Raw genomic sequence first — 16,377 nt, forward strand, 5'->3', positions numbered from 1 at the left:
CGCGAAAGCACGCAGCCGACTAAGGGTCCGTTACATAACGGGATCGATCGTTGATGTTTAACAACAGGCCAAGAAGACTGCGAGGACTTCGATCGGGAGATAAACAATCTCTAAGGAGTTGGAAAGGACCAATACAATAAGGTTAGGTTAAGTGCTTCCGATACGATACAGGAGCAAATTACGTCTCCGAAGCTTCGTCCATAAAGTATTCGAACGGCCATAGACCGACGCCTCTCGTCGGCAAAATTGACTCATTGTTTGCTGCCGCGTCACTTGGCACTAAAATCCGTAGTCGCGTGGCGCTAGTAACGAGGAAAACATGACCATGGTTGCGTTCCGATTTTTGCTCCTGGCGCTGTCAACCATATTTTATCTCTTTTGCGCTGCAGAGTTTGTAAGTAGCTCTCTCCGTTCTAGAGAGTTTTTAGTGCCGCCAGTTAATTTCGAGACGCATCCTATGACGCGCGAGTAAGTGGCAAAAATCACATTTATTATTGCGCTGTGAAAAATTTGTCGAAAATTGATCATCACCTCGGTGAATATACGAAGTATGTACATGTGGGATTAAATTTGAAGGTGTGAATTGCTCTTCGATGGTGCTCTGAGACGATCTTGGAATCGCGGTTTTGAAACTCCATCCTTGTGGTTCGCTTACTTCCGGTTTCCGTGACGTGAAGCTATCTCCTGGCGGGTGGCGGCCGTGATCGCAACCTCGGGAACCTTGAACAACGTGAAGTGCGAAGCCGAGCCTGGGTTTCTGCGTATACGCCAGAAGTGTACATATAAATGGCGGCTGACGAAAAATGGTACTTTACGAAGGAACAATTAGCAACAACCCCGAGCAGAAGATGCGGTTTCGACGCAGATAAAGAGCTAAGTTATCGTCAGCAGGCAGCAAATTTTATACAAGATATGGGACAACGGCTTTCTGTGTATCCTTTTTTAACCTTCGCATTTACCTATCTAAAACGACGCACGCGACATTTCCGCGAATCCAGCGTGCCGCCTTATATCATCGTCTATTGAGTCGCTTCCTCGTTATTCAAAAACCTTCTTCTTTTCTCCTATTTTCCTTGTCATCGTCTTCCCGTTTCCTGGACCCTCCGCGCGTTTGGCGTCCCAAACTAGTGTGAGTCAACACTTGGGAAAGTTCAATGAGTTCATATCCGTGACTAGTCGAGTCACTGCCAGAGTAAAAATAAGGTAAAGCTTTGTAAACACTGGGATTGTCGTGTTCTATAGTTTAAATTTATCGAACCAGCGATCAAACACTTGCGGAATTCTAGTTTATGGTTTATTACCACTTATCTATTCTCTGCGCTTTAACCTTCTCTGTTTTGTTTTGACTACAAACTAGCTATCTTTGTGCCGCACGTGTTACCTAAGACTGCTGTTATTTTCAAATGTGGTCTGTAAAAATACTTCGTTGTTCGCTAAACTAATCAAGAAAGTCTGTAATTTGCTCTGCGAAAAGTGTTTTTTGTTTTTCAATTTTCATCAAGGTTGTACGTTTTTCAAAACAATCTTTCTAGGACTACATACATCTTCATCGATGATTAGATCATTTTGAAACCATCCCAATTGTCAACAGTTATTTTATGATTTCCTATTCCATAAGATTGTTGTTTTAATAACAACCGTCAATCCTTGTTTGCGTTTGTTATGTAAGTGCGGCACGCTTTAGCAACGGTGTAACGAATAAGTCGTATTCTTTCCATTGCAAGCCACTATTCATGTTTATTACTTGCAACTAGGACGAGGTTTTAATATTATAGATGCGCTTCAACAGGTTTCCTTGCCCTTAGCATTGTATTTATTCTTTAGTACCGCATAGCCAGGTTAAAGTTTTACCTACAAAAGTCCTGCTTTCCACATATTTGATCATTCTCGTGCTTTAATTTTTTATCTTATAACTTCGTCGTTGTTCTATAGTACTTGCGATCATTTTTCACATCTCACAGTCTGATGGCTATGCGTTTTGTAGCAGTTTAAATAAGCAACCTCCTTATATTCTGCACAATTGGAATTAACATTTTTCGCATAGAGTAAGTAAAAAGTTCAATGGTACTTGAAAAACGATTTTCCTTAACTCAACAACTCGCATATGGGATTGCGACAAACAGATCGCAGCTATGCATAAACACAGCAATAGTCTACATGCATCGGTTCTACGTGTTCCACTCGCTAGCGCAGTTCCACAGGAACGCAATAGCGGCAGCAGCCCTATTTTTGGCTGCCAAGGTAGAAGAGCAGCCGCGGAAATTGGAAGTCGTTATAAAAGTCGCATACTTCTGCCTCCACAGGGAGCAGCCTGCGCTGGACACAAAGTCAGAAGTTAGTCTTTGATCGCCTCCCATCATCCGCCGACCACGTAAATACCTCTACTTGAAACACTGCGTTTCTTATTGCAGCAATACCTCGAACAGGCCCAAGATCTAGTTTTCAATGAGAACGTGCTGCTCCAAACCCTCGGGTTCAATGTTGCCATCGATCATCCGCATACGCATGTCGTCAGGTGCTGCCAGTTAGTCAAAGGTAACTTTTCACTGCCACAAACTTTGCAGATTAATTACTTGCAGGTGATACTTAACCTGTAAAGCATTTTCTAAATTATTATAATATCATTTTCAGCGAGCAAGGACTTGGCGCAGACTTCCTACTTCATGGCATCAAACAGGTGGCTAATGATTTATTCGTACTTTACCTCGATATAAGACGAATATAAATTATCTTTTCGTAATAAGGCCTCTCGGGCGGCGGCTCAACGGCGCAACATTCTGACCTTGGTCTTATTGCTCATTAACGATTGGAGATTTGATTTTTTAAACAATATTTAATTTCATGTTGATTCTTTATCATTAACGATGAGTGATAGATTATTTACAACTGGAAATGATGCTACAACTGATCAATTAGTCAATACCATGTGCTACGGTAACGCGTATTTCAGAATTCCACTCATTAATACCTATTCATATTTCAATTTCAATGTCGACAGTATTATTTGGGGAAGGAACGTTGCGTTGCGGTCGCGTTTATGTCTGATTCTAAAGAAACACTTATGCCCAAAGCGAAGCCCGGTCGCGCTAATTTCGTAAGCTAAGTTGACGATGCGGATTAAACAAGTCGAAGGTAAATTGAAAAAATTTAATTAAAAAATAATTACACACTGTCGACCCCTGTTCATCCACCAAACTCTTTTTGAATCCATTCAAATTTAGTTTTCAGTCCGCCGCACATAATTCCATCCAAAAATCGCTTTGAGCTTCGAGCTTTTCACCCTTGAAGTGGTAGGTTTTTCCAAAGAAGCCTTAGAAAAATCGAACCTGCTCTGTATAACAATCTTTTCACATCGGCTATCACTACGTCCAGTTAGAATCAAGTCTTAAACAGTCTAGACTCATGAAAGACTAACAAATATCAAGTCCTGACAAAGTGCCTAATTTGGACTGTTTGCATTTTTTCTTTTCTTCTTTATAATTTATCAATCGTAGAATAGTTGATATAGTGACAATCCTTCTACGTCATATTCACCCAGTAGAATCGCAGAAAAAACTTGAAGTTTTCTGTTGAGCAATATTTCCAAAGAATTTACTCTCAAGTTATAATCCATTTGTCTAAAACGTCCGTTTTCCTTTGCTTTCAGTTTGCACCTGACCACAATGTGTCTTCAGTATAAGCCGACAGTCGTTGCTTGCTTCTGCATTCACCTTGCCTGCAAATGGTCCAATTGGGAGGTAAAGGTCGAACAGCTTTCTGCGGTTTATTAAATGTTTCCCGATTTTTAGTTACAACTGTCAATTCTTCTTTATTGACACGCTTCTGAGTGGCGTATTCACTCCGAATTATTCCATCGTAGATACCGCAAAGCAACGAGGGAAAACATTGGTTTTGGTACGTTGATAGGTCGGTAACATCTGAACTGCTTCAGCAGTTGACCGCAGAGTTTCTTCACATATTCGACAAATGCCCATCGAGGCTCAAAAAGAAAATCATGAGCATATCTGCAAACCAGAGTCCAAACATGAGCCATGCCAGCTTGTCGAATTCACCTTACGTGAGTATCCCAACACACGATCAATCTTTCGTGTTTGAAATAGTAGAAACAGCATCAACAGTGTGCTTCAAAATCCCTCCAAAATTTCTTTCCCATGTTTATCTTACATGTGTTGCGTTTTAATACATTTATTATTTATTTTCTCAGGATCTGGAGGCTCGCAAGATTCAGTCTCCGGTCTCCGCCTTGGATGGAGGACCAACTTTCCAGTTAAATAGAACGCATCACACGGAGCGTTCGGATGACAAGAAAAACACTTCATCTTTGGGAAGACCGCCGGTCGACTACCGCGAGCATAGAGAGAAGAAGGAACGGGAACGTTTGGAGCGTGAAAAGGCTGCCACGACAGTTCAGGGTCACTCTCATCATCACAAACCAGTTCCATCCGGTGCTCAGATTATGGGAAAACACTCTGTGCCCCAGACGGGTCAAAAACCACACGCGCATCACAATCACCACCACCTTAAGCCCGCCCCTCAGCTTCCAGCGTCACAGTATCCCTCATCCTCGAGGCATTCCGGATACAGTCAGACCCAGAGAGAATCTAGCCGCGATCCTGCGCGGCAAAGAATGCCCAGGGAATATAATTCGAGCAGCGGAACAAGCGGAGGGACAGTTTTTACTCATGGAGGACACGGCGTACCTGTTTCCGAAAATTCCGGGGGGTCAGCTATGATCGATCCCATGTTGGGAAGAAACGACCAGGGAATTACCGGCGAAACCTCCTCGCAGGATAAACAGGGAAGTAACAACAGCCACGGCGTTCCTCACACGGTTCACTATTTGACTGACAACAAACACCTTCAGCCTGTCGGCACTGAGAAGCGACAATACGATCCAGCGAGACACAAGCCACCTGATCACAGAAAGGAGGAATCGCAGAAACTGTACAGCAAATATGCCGGGGAAGGTTCCAGAGTCGATAGACAGAAGAAACAGCCGGATATATTGGAACAGAGGTGCGAAGAGGTGAGGAAGCTGATTGAAAAACCTCTGCCGTTATCATTAACGACTCAGAAAAGCAAAGAGGAATATCCCACAAATATGAGCACCAAGCAGTCGCACCATCACGGTAAAGTGCAAGGGAATCCCGTTGTTGTTTTGAACCAGATGAAGGGGCAGTCGTTTGGGGGGCGGGAAAAATCGCCCGGAAACCCGGCGTCGGCAGGCCAACAGATGCTCAGTAAATCGAAGCCCATGCAGGGACAGTATTCCGGTCATCACGGCGTTGCTCAGATCATGAAAGAGACCGTCCGCAACGGAAACGCTGGATCACCGGGATCGACAACAACACCAATGCCCCTCAGTATCGACGATATTAAAACAGACAAAAAACCAAGGCCTGAGGAATTGGAACGAATTCCCGCGGTGTATTTGTCTACTCATCAAACACCGCCTGGATCTAAACATCGATCGCTATTCAGCCCTGAGAAATCAGTACCGAATGTAAGAGAGTCGTCGAGTCATTCGCAGAGGGCGAAACCTAAGCAGAAAACACCACCGTCCGCAGCTAGGACCATAAAGCAGGAACCGATTAGTATGAAGCAAGAACCGATCGACCTCGTATCTCCTTTCGCCAGTCCTCCCGGAGCTTTGCATCATCCCGGCGATCATCCGGCTATGTCTTTTAAAAGAGGTGTCAACGAACTCGCTGCCACGTCTTCGTCGCACAAGAGACACAGAGCATCGTCTGTGTGTGAGCCGGAACAACCGCCTAGGGTTAGAGGCGAGGATGCAGGTGGACTCGACGCCGTGAAAAGTCTTGGAAGAATCCCAGAACTGATACAGCCTATCAGAGATAACTCTACTCCGTCGAATGGTAAGAGTGCCTCTGTTGCGAGCGATTTGAAGCCTCCAGAACTCATAAAACCCTTCGAACCAGAACCTCAGGGCGCCACTAGTGCTACGAATACGTCCTCCCTAATTACCCAAGGCTCTGCTATGATTCAGCAGCCACTCTCCAATGGGTACGATCCGTCCAGATTGATCCGGCAAGACTTTAACGAGAAGCGGGAACCCGAGCACCCGGAATATTTGCCACCACTGAAGTCTGCGAGAAGCATAAGCGCTCTGCTCCAAGAAAATACACCGCCGCCGATACCCTCACTGCTTCAACAGCAAATGCAGCAGCAGCAATTACAGCAGCAGCAGCAAATTGATGCTCCGTCGATTGAGAGAGTTTCCGAAGCGCCTGCGGGAGCCTCTGCGACGGTGCAAAGTGCTCAAGTACCCGTAACGCAACCTGTCGCAACAGCAGCAGCAGAAGAGAAGAGGTCTGAGCACCACAAAAGTGAAAAGAAGAAGAAGAAGGAAAAGCACAAACACAAGGACAGGGACAAGGGGAAGGAGGAGCGGAAACACAAGCACAAACACAAAGATCGCGAAAAGGAGAAACACCACAGGGACAAAGAGAGGAGTGGGGAAGATCCGTTGACAAATCCACCCACCTCCGGCTCTACGACTGTACCTATTAAGATCACTATACCGAAAGACAAGATAAACCTCGGTGGCGGCGGGGATGCCAGTTTGACGCACACGCCCTCCGAGGGCTCCAGCCTTAAGATAAAGATACCGAAAGAGCGTCTTAAGGGGGGGGAAAATACTGGAGGTGGTGAAGCTCAGGTCCAGGCGCCTCTCAAAATCAAGATACGGACGGGACCTGGGATTGGGAATAATAGCAACGAGGGGAGGAAACGGGAACGTGATTCCGACGCTGCTAGTCCGACAGGCGGCGTGCCGCCGTCCAAGAAACACTCGCAGGCCGTGACGGGTGCCTCGACGATGATCCTCGCAGCCGGAAACTATCAGCAGCAGCCGCGTCAGCAAGGACTCGGCGAAAGGCAGCAAAATGGCCGGCACTACACGGGGGGAAACACTACCGGAAACAATAAGGTACGTGGAGGCGGGAGGGGCGGACGACAGTTTCCGGCTCGCGGTCATCCGCCATACTTTCGACGGAACAACCCCCATCCGCGTCTCCCCCGTCAACTTCCGCCGCCACCCCTGATGCTCAACGCCAGGGGTGACTACCCACCACCCCTTAACTCTTCGACATCTTGTTCTTTGTCGTCATCCTCATCGTTGTCGTCTTCTCTTGTCGCAGCAAACTCCTTGTCATCCTCCTCCTCTTCATCCTCCTTCTACTTTCCTGGCTATCAACATCAGCAACCGACCACTGTCTACACCCACAATGGATACGTACCTTACGACGCTAACTGCGTTTATATGCATCAATATCAACCTCAGTTTTCCATTTATCCTATTCATCAGCCTACAACGGGAAATATTATTCTCACCGCAGAAGGTACTGCCATTGATACGTCTGTTCCGCCTCCCTCCATAGCCGTCAGTCGTCACGATCAAAACAGTCGCGCTACGCCCCCTCCTCTTCCTGATGGTCCACCACCGGAAAATTCCCCTCCACCACCACCACCACCACCACCTCCTGAGTAATCGAAACGATCTGAAAGCATGGTCATACTTTGAGGGTGTACTTTATTAGAGGGAATAAAATTTTTTTTAACCTTCCAATTTCCGTTCGTCGGACGGTGTTAGTAGTTTCGAATTTTGGAATTGATCAGGGATGGAAGCCATTTTGTTTGCTAACCATATGTCTTGCAACATTTCGCATGAGTATTTTAGGCATGACTTGAATTACCAAAGAAGCTGTGACTCTTATTGTAATTTGACGTCATATGTTGTCAGGGAAGCGTCCGAGAATTCAATTGGTCTAGTAGGATCAGGAGGGCAAGTGTGTTTCTCATAACATGCAATGTATTATTCTTGGTTCTCGGCATGTTACAGATCGCATCTTTGTATCTTTCCGTTGTAACAATCTTAATTTGTACTTGTCGGCTTACGGCTCGGAAGACTGGTAATGTGGTGCAATGAACAACACCACCTTTTATTTACCACTCCTTCAAAAATACTTTTTTTAAGTAAAGGTTTGTTCATATCCTGGATATTTTCAATTTTGTGTACTTTTTGTGGCATTGACTATCTTAGAATTCACAATGATTTGCTCCAATAGTAGAGGAAGTTCACATTAGATACTTTCATCGACGTAACTAAAATTCAGGGTTCAAAATTGATGTTTGTTAGTAGAATCGATTCTTGAATATTTCCCTCTATGATAATAAAATATATTTTTTAAACATAGTCGTTTTATATCAGGAATTTCTGTGTGAAATTTTTTCTACATATTTTTTTACACGTTAGGTCAGACAAAGTCAGCGAACAGACAGCTTGATGTTGAACTTAGTCAGTTCAACTTAGTATCTCGATGGCCATGTTAAATTAATTTTGTTGACGATAAACGGAGTGAGAGTAATATACACCTGTCCAGATTATACCTAATCAATTAGGCTCATTTTGAAAATGACACTCAATATTATAGTAGGTATAACTGTGCAGTGCTCAAATTAAAACTAACTTTCATACAAGTATACAGCGATCAAAAAATTTATTTATCTTTTCCACATGTATACTTATGTACATGTGTGTATATAGGGTGATCATTTTTGAATTTCAACTGTCTCATCCCCCAAATTGGCTCCAAATAGGCCGAAAATGACTAACTCGTGCCACGCGCTAGAGAGTTAATTTCCCTATTTTACCCCTATTAAATGCAACAGTGAAGCTACTTAACGGATTTCTATGAATTTTAATATAACGGGGTTTCTTGGACGACTGATTACGGATCTGCACTCGAAATTGCAAACAAGCATTCCAAAAGTCACTTGATACTGCCATATTGGATCTGTTCTTTTGAATTTCAAAATTTCGAGTTCAGATTCGTAATCGGTGATCCAAGAAACCTCCTGATGGTAAATTTTATCAAAATCCGTTTGGTAGATTTACTGTTACCTTGAAAAGGGTTAATTGTGAAGCATAACTTTGGCAACACGGTTTAGAGTTGTGTAAAAAATCTGAAAAAATTACGAAATTATTTATTATTTGGATGTGGTTTGGTGGGCCGGGGGGAGGGGGGGGGGGCATTCGTAGTTAAGACATTACTTTTTTTAAGAACCATCCTAGTGTGTGTGCGTGTATATATATGGTTTTGTTTAGTCAGAGTTGTGTGAACTCAAAATTTCACGTACATTGAAATTAAGAAGAGAACGGGACATAAAAATGTACTCTACATTATCGGTTAATTGGGAACGAAATGAGATAGCTCGATTTTGAGTAAACCTAGCGTAAAATGGCCTCGAATAGACCAACAAGAGTAGTCCCCCCCCCCCCCCCCCCCCGTGTTTTATGCGACAAAACTGAGTCGTCGATATAAATATAGCTGATATAGAGATAATTCCAAACTGAAATCTTCAGAGTTGTTACGTATACGTTTATTGTAGGAAAGGAATTAAAATGTCAAGGTTAAAAGACGATGTGCACTGTGATTATTAGTATTGATCGACTTCATTTTGGCAGCGTTATAGGTGTTTAGTTTATCGTCATATTATAAATCTAGATAGCATATTTTGTTTTATTCTTTATTTCATGTTATATTATATCATTTTATACAGATTGACTAATAAACCCTGTTATGTTGATTGATTTTCGTGCAATCGCGCGTTGTATGTAGTATTAGTTGTGGTTTTGGTGTTTGTTTTTTCTTTTCTTCTTTTTCTTTCTTCAACCTCTGTATAATTTTTCCATCTTTCTTCCTGTCCAATAGAGAAACTGATCATATGATAACTTTGCATCGATTCTACTAATCTGCCTATAGCGTCACAATTACTTAACCTTGTTGTCACATTTGTGTTCTTATTATTCAGCAAGATAGAGACTAGAAATGCGCAAACAAGTCAACGCATAATCACACACACGCACACACACACATATAATTATATTTCACAACTTGTTAAACTCATTGTCTGCTTGAGGGACGGTAAATTTTACAATCATGTTATCGCTAGTTTCGAATATCTATATATTTATTACATTGTATTCTACATTACTGTTATTATTATATATTATTATAAAGCACACGTTGAGTTGTGTTTGTCAATTTAGGTATGGTGATGCTTAAAATGCAAGGTGGTTGATGGGGTAAATGTAGTAAGAACAAAAAAGAAAAACCAATTACACTCACTTCTTTGTTATAAAATTTGTAAATAACTTTATTGAAACTCCTCTGCAATGGCAGCACAAAAATTTTGTGTAGAGAAATATAAATATGTGTAATTATTATTTTTTTTTTCTTGCGGTACAGTGACATTCAGAGTGTTTTGATCAGTTTGAGAAGAACGAAAAAGAATACAATATAATTTTAATTCCTAATCGTTGTGTCAAAACTTTATCGAAAATACTGAAATCCACTTTCTTTATAGTGAAAAGGGATAAAATGACAATTGTTCAATGATCGAGGTACCCAAAATACTGTATTAACACACCCTATTCGTTACAATACAGTTATTGAAAATATTTTATTGCATATCTTCATTCGTTTATTTTTTCATTTATTTTATTTTGCTCTTCATTTCTATCAGCTTTCGTTTTATTTTTTTTTTTTTTTTTCCTTCTCTTCAAATTTATATTCCATCTTCTATTATTACATACGTACAATATGATCTCTGGTATAATTATCAGCTACGAACTAAAACCTCGCTACTCTTCTCTACTTTCGTTCTTCCTTTCATTTATAATTATATTTTTTAAATTATATAAGCTTACTACTTTGAGGCGCGTTTCGATAATAATCCTTGTATTCCTCCACAGTTCTCTCCCAGTTCAAATTCTATCCATGTGCGTCTTAATAAAGTTTCGTTTTAGCATTTCGAATAAAAATTATCTCACATCATTGAATCGAGTTGAGAATAATGAAATGTAGGAGCTGTTCAGCAAAGCTTGTTTAGTAACTTTATTTTGTACACTTAGTTATGTAGCCGTAGTCGTAGTTATAGTTGTAAATTGTAGACATAGTTTTCAGATTGGTATCAGTAGTTGATTCATAGAAACGTAATATGTCGAAGGATCGTAACCATTGAAAATTCGGGTTTGTTTAATTTTTCTTACATACTTTTCTGACCGATGGAGAACACTAGGTGAAATAAATATTTATTATCACAACGTATTGAAGAAACACGATTATATATTCAACCCTTTTCGTTCTCACCTAACATTGTTCGTAAAAACTTCATACATATTCTATAAAAGTTATTGTTATGCCAATATTTAATCTCTACGATCGTTTCCTTCGTAATATTTATATTTTTGTTGTATGAAAATGTAAATCAAAAATTAATATCGGTAATATGAACTGATGTATGCTTGTGAAAATAGAAAATTGAAACCCTATTATATACACCTTTGTGTATGTGAAAGTAATCGATTATTAGTTAGCTTCGAATTTTGACGAGAAAGTATAGCCTATGCACGTCTGACAATAAATTAATAACGATCGAGTATCGTGTGTGTGTCGGTAAAGTAATTTCTTGATAACAATAATAATTATAAATACTACTATTATTATTATTACTCTGAAAACTATACGAAATATATATATATAAATAAATTTTTTTCTGTATAAACACGTAGTTTTAAGAGAATATCTAGATATATTTCTCTATACAAAAGAAGGACAAAATAATTGCTATGGTTTCTGTACCGTTTGAAAAAGATAAGTAAACAGTTGAAAGAATTTTGTTTCAAGAAGGTGGTCTAATCGTTGAAAAAGAGTGTTGGAGAAAAAAAATTTTTAAATCGGAACGGTTGTCAAATATTTATATTTCTACTAGGTAGCTATGGTGTAATGGCTGTTAAAAATAGAACTTAAATTTGGAGTATATTGCAAATATATACATATACATATGTGCATAAATATTTTTTTAATCTAAAAGACATTAGTGATGTTACATAGATTTAAAGAGATCCGATAAGTTAGTTTTGTTAATGTAAGGTTTAAAAGTTGACGTAAAAATTGAACCTCGATTACTCTAAAATACATTAATTAATTATGTAACGAGGAAAGAATAATGTTCATGAGATATAATGTATCCGTTTTCATCGTCGTTGCCTTTGTTGTTGTATCGGCGTGCCATGTACAAAGCATGTGTATTTTTGTAAAGTACATAATACTGTAACTTATCTATCTAATATCCATCTGGATAATTCAACAATTAATACACGATACTGAATACTATGTAGATAAACCGAATACAAAATTGAACGTTATCGCTGGTAAAAATTATGAAATACAAACACTATTATTTGGCTTGAAGAGAAAGGAAAAGTTGAAGAGAGGGGGAGGAAGTTTTGTTTTGTTTTTTTTTTTTCCCCACTTCATTTCTTTTTTTCAAAACACATTTCCTGTTCCTTCTTTTTCTTTTTCTTCGTGTTTTTTGAAAACAATTATTACATACTGCATATGTTTGTGTGAGAGCGCGTGTGATATACACGGCGCGGTCAAAAAAAAAAAAAATGCTTAGTGAATAAACGATCTATTGAAAACGAATACCTTAGTAATTATTTTGTCTTTTTAACAACACCACAACAAAACAATCATAATAATATTAATAATTATAATAATAATAATAGTAGTAGTAGTAGTTAGTAGTAGTTAGTAGTAGTTAGTAGTAGCGGTAGTAGCACTGGTAGTAGTACTGGTAGTAGTAGTAATAGTAGTAGTAGTAGTAGAAATAGTTGTGATGTTAGTAAATTACACCTTGTTGCAAACGCGGCAATTTTGCGTTCATTACCGTAGATGTGTATCCGTGTACTAACTTCCCTTGTTTCGTACTCACTCTTTGTGCGGCCTTCTTTGTCTATTGCATATATTTTCCTTATCTCTTTTCTGTACTAATCTTATGTCGCAGTATCTTTTATTATCAATTTCACTTTGTCTGTTTCTTTTACATTTAATAATGCGCTATTATCGCATCCTCTAATAAATCCCGATCTCTTTTTCCACCTCACAACTATCGTATTGCGCGTTGAATGTAGTTCGTTAGGTTGGATGCCTGTCTTTTAAACAGTTTTCTTTGCGTTCCGTACTTGCGTCTTTTGTACGAACATCTTTTGCTTACTTTTTTTTTTTTTTCATGATAGTCCCGTTGTTTGCAGATTTTTTTCATTTCGACATTTAATTGGCAGCAGTATTTTGATTATATGATATTTATATATATATATCATATGTTAGATGTGCGACAACTAATTATCAATTAATGTAGGCATCCTGTATCATTAATAGAACATACAACCAACGATAACTTTTATTTCCACAAAATGATTGTCAACCGTTATCGTTTACTACTACAGTTTAAATAATAATAAATATTTACCATTCTCATTTTTTCTACCGTCGAAAGAAAATTTACTCCGTAATATGTATCGGCTTTGTGTAGGGTAGATCTTTTTCCCAGACAACAAACCCGTATTTTCATTTAATTATTATATAAGAATGTTATAGCAAAATAATGTAGCTCATGAATTGATAATCTTGAATATTATTGAGCGGAAAAAATTTAAACACTTAATCATCAACGTTAAAAGTAACCATTTACTTTCATTGTAATTGTTTTCTTTATTTCCATTTCCTCATCTCTGTGCTTTTGGTGGTATTAACGTGATAAATATGTTTCAGGAAAAGCATTCGTCGTCCTCCTCCTCCTCGTCTTCCTACTACAAGACTTCGAGCAAGTCCTCTACGCAGCACTCGTCCCATCCGACGTAGTAGCAACGATTTATACAAATGTTTATATAGCTAATTTTCATCTCTGCCTATATTTCTTATCTTACACACACACACATTCACACACAAACACACATACGCACGTTCTCTCACTTTCTCTCTCTTTCCCTCTCAGATTCACTGTCATAAAAGAAGCCGTAGATGAAAAGAGAAAAAAAGAAAAAAAAAAGAAAAAAAACCTCTGCAAATAAAAAGTAAATCATAATGATAACAATAACAAGAATTAATTATATAAATAATCAAGTAACAGTAATAATATTAATAATAATGATAAGGAACGTGCGTTCTTTGTATTTGTTATAGGTAAACTATGTATTATAATATTAATAACAATCCTGTATTCATATGATTGATTGGATCGAAGGTTTATCATTGCAATCAGCATTGATTATTGAGTGGTAGCAATAGTGGTAAAAGTAACAACAACAACAACAACAACAACAACAACATTTATAATAATCTATTAAATATTATCATAAGTTTAATACGTGTTTTTTAATTTATAGACTTTTTTATATTGGACTAAATAATAATAATAATTATTATTATAATAGTAATAATAATGACAACAACAATAACAACAATAATTTAATACATATTGTTGACACGACAATTGTTGCGTGTACAGATGTGGCTTCATATGAATAACAAAATGGAAAAAATATGTCATCAACCAAAGATGTTAACTGGACAAAGCATAAGAACAGGAATGGAGAAAAAGCAAAAGCAAGAAAATATAAACAAAAACTACAACACAACATCTACCTATCTATCACTGTAATAATATTCTATGCATATAAACATATTCTATATATATATATATGTGTGTGTGTTTATATATTTAGAAATCTAGTATTGAATCTTCATATAATTAAGAAACGAATAATAATAATAATGGTTGTTTTGTTGTTATTATTATTATTATAATTATACTTACTCAGGTAATAATAGAGATACATCTGTAGGTAGTAGATTTTGCTAGCGTTTAGATAACAACTAATCGATTTAAATTTTTTTTTTTGTCATTTTCTTCTCTAATCGTTGACTGCATATACCTGAATATAAGTAAAATGTAGTCTGACTGCGTACTTTTTTTGTTTGTTTTTTTTTCCGCAATTTTTTTTCGTCACCTATTCTTCTGCATCACGGTGACTTTGATCGCAGGCCGTTTTTTCACGATTTCTCTAATCATTTGTCAATGTAACATAATAATTATGGGAACAGATTAGTGAAACTTTAATGCTGTTGTTGTTGTTGCTGTTGTTGTTGTTGTTGTTATTATTATTATCACCCCTACTGTACAAAATCACGATTCATTATTGGCTTCTGGTCACTGTCGTACGCAAATATATTTCTCGCATTAATCGCATCATTTGATTGGCAGAACGAAAGACAAGAATCTAAAGATAAACGTCATTCGAATAGCCTATGCAATCGACAGCAAAAAGAAAAAAAAACAACAAAAAAAAAACAAAACAACAAAATAAAAAAAAACGAAATTGTTAATTTGTAATCTACTATTAACGCACCAATTGTCAACTGCCGCCTAAAAGGTGAATGAAACATTTCTTTTATCAAAGATTCATACATAGGCTGGAACTGGAATTAGTTGGGAACTGTTTTCGATCACCTTTTGCCTATTATTTGTTGCTTTTTCATTATATTGCTTCTTTCTAGTTTATTTCTTCTCTTGTATCATACTTTTGACGACCGTCCCTATCTTGATAATCAATATCATACATATACATGGTACGTGGCACATACACATGCCTTCTATCTATTATACTTCAATAATTTAAACTCCATCGATCATGATTATTATAATTATTATTCTTTATTTTCTAAACACCCTATTATGTATACGTACATTATCGTTGAAGGGGGCGGGAAGGAGAATATATTAAGGTGTATACAAAAATCGCAAACTGCGTGTGGCGCGTTTGATTTCACATAGGAAAAAAAAAAAAAAAAAAAAAAATAGGTGTCTGTGTAAAATTTATTTATTTTTCTTAATTGAATGTAACAGCAAAGATTTTTTTATTATTATTATAACATCTCTTAGAAAAATGATGCATAGTTATCCAACTTCAGTTATATATATAGGTGTGTATATATATATATATATATATATATATATATATATATATATATGTATATATATATATGTATATATATATATGTATATGCATATCTCACATATATATATTATATAGTAACATATATTCAATAGTTTTTGTCGTTGTATGACAATGCCTTTATATCCTATATAGTAATATTATTATTATCATTATTATTATTATTATAGTTAGTTTATTACGTGTACCTAAGCCGTGTCACGATTGTAGATAAAAACATTTACACAACATAAGTAAGAATAATAATAACAATAGTAACACCAACAAAAAATAACGTTACGATAGCTTATCCTTGGAAACAGATTTCCTCGATGTTAAACTCAATTATATACTTATCTACAGTTATTGTATTATAAATATCACTTACAACAGCCGCCACCACTGCCGCTTAACATTAATACTGAGAAAAATTATGTAAAACTGCCTAAGAATAATTTTACTAAAAAAAATATTAGTAGTTCTGCATTCATTGATTATTGTTTTGGCATTTGGTG

The 16,377-nt window shown here is 37.6% G+C and overlaps 1 protein-coding gene across 5 annotated transcripts; it reads left to right on the forward strand.

Annotated features, from left to right (window-relative positions):
- Positions 1 to 8: 8 nt before the first annotated feature.
- LOC124182291 (cyclin-T) lies at positions 9 to 13,810 on the forward strand. 5 transcript variants are annotated; one of them, XM_046569348.1, is made up of 9 exons: positions 9 to 141; positions 577 to 932; positions 2,124 to 2,334; positions 2,412 to 2,535; positions 2,632 to 2,677; positions 3,647 to 3,743; positions 3,860 to 4,057; positions 4,205 to 6,949; positions 13,641 to 13,810. In XM_046569348.1, the coding sequence occupies exons 2-9, from the start codon at positions 787 to 789 to the stop codon at positions 13,728 to 13,730; spliced, it is 3,657 nt and encodes a 1,218-aa protein (XP_046425304.1). In that variant the 5' UTR covers positions 9 to 141; positions 577 to 786; the 3' UTR covers positions 13,731 to 13,810. The 5 variants fall into 5 exon arrangements, with proteins under 5 accessions (XP_046425304.1, XP_046425302.1, XP_046425305.1 ...); XM_046569346.1 differs by lacking the exon at positions 9 to 141 and adding an exon at positions 270 to 468; XM_046569349.1 differs by lacking the exon at positions 9 to 141 and adding an exon at positions 270 to 468 and having other exon boundaries at positions 3,647 to 3,737.
- The last annotated feature ends 2,567 nt before the right edge of the window (positions 13,811 to 16,377 follow it).

The sequence above is a fragment of the Neodiprion fabricii genome, chromosome 5, assembly GCF_021155785.1.
Source record: "Neodiprion fabricii isolate iyNeoFabr1 chromosome 5, iyNeoFabr1.1, whole genome shotgun sequence".
Taxonomy (NCBI): domain Eukaryota; kingdom Metazoa; phylum Arthropoda; class Insecta; order Hymenoptera; family Diprionidae; genus Neodiprion; species Neodiprion fabricii.

What these genes read in the sequence shown, in the direction of transcription:
- LOC124182291 (XM_046569348.1), top strand. Translation starts at nt 787, where the DNA reads ATGGCGGCTGACGAAAAATGGTACTTTACGAAGGAACAATTAGCAACA. An exon ending in ATGGGACAACGGCTTTCTGT is followed by an intron (nt 933 to 2,123) that starts GTATCCTTTTTT and finishes TGCGACAAACAG; the next exon opens with ATCGCAGCTATGCATAAACA. An exon ending in GGTCCAATTGGGAGGTAAAG is followed by an intron (nt 3,744 to 3,859) that starts GTCGAACAGCTT and finishes ATTCCATCGTAG; the next exon opens with ATACCGCAAAGCAACGAGGG.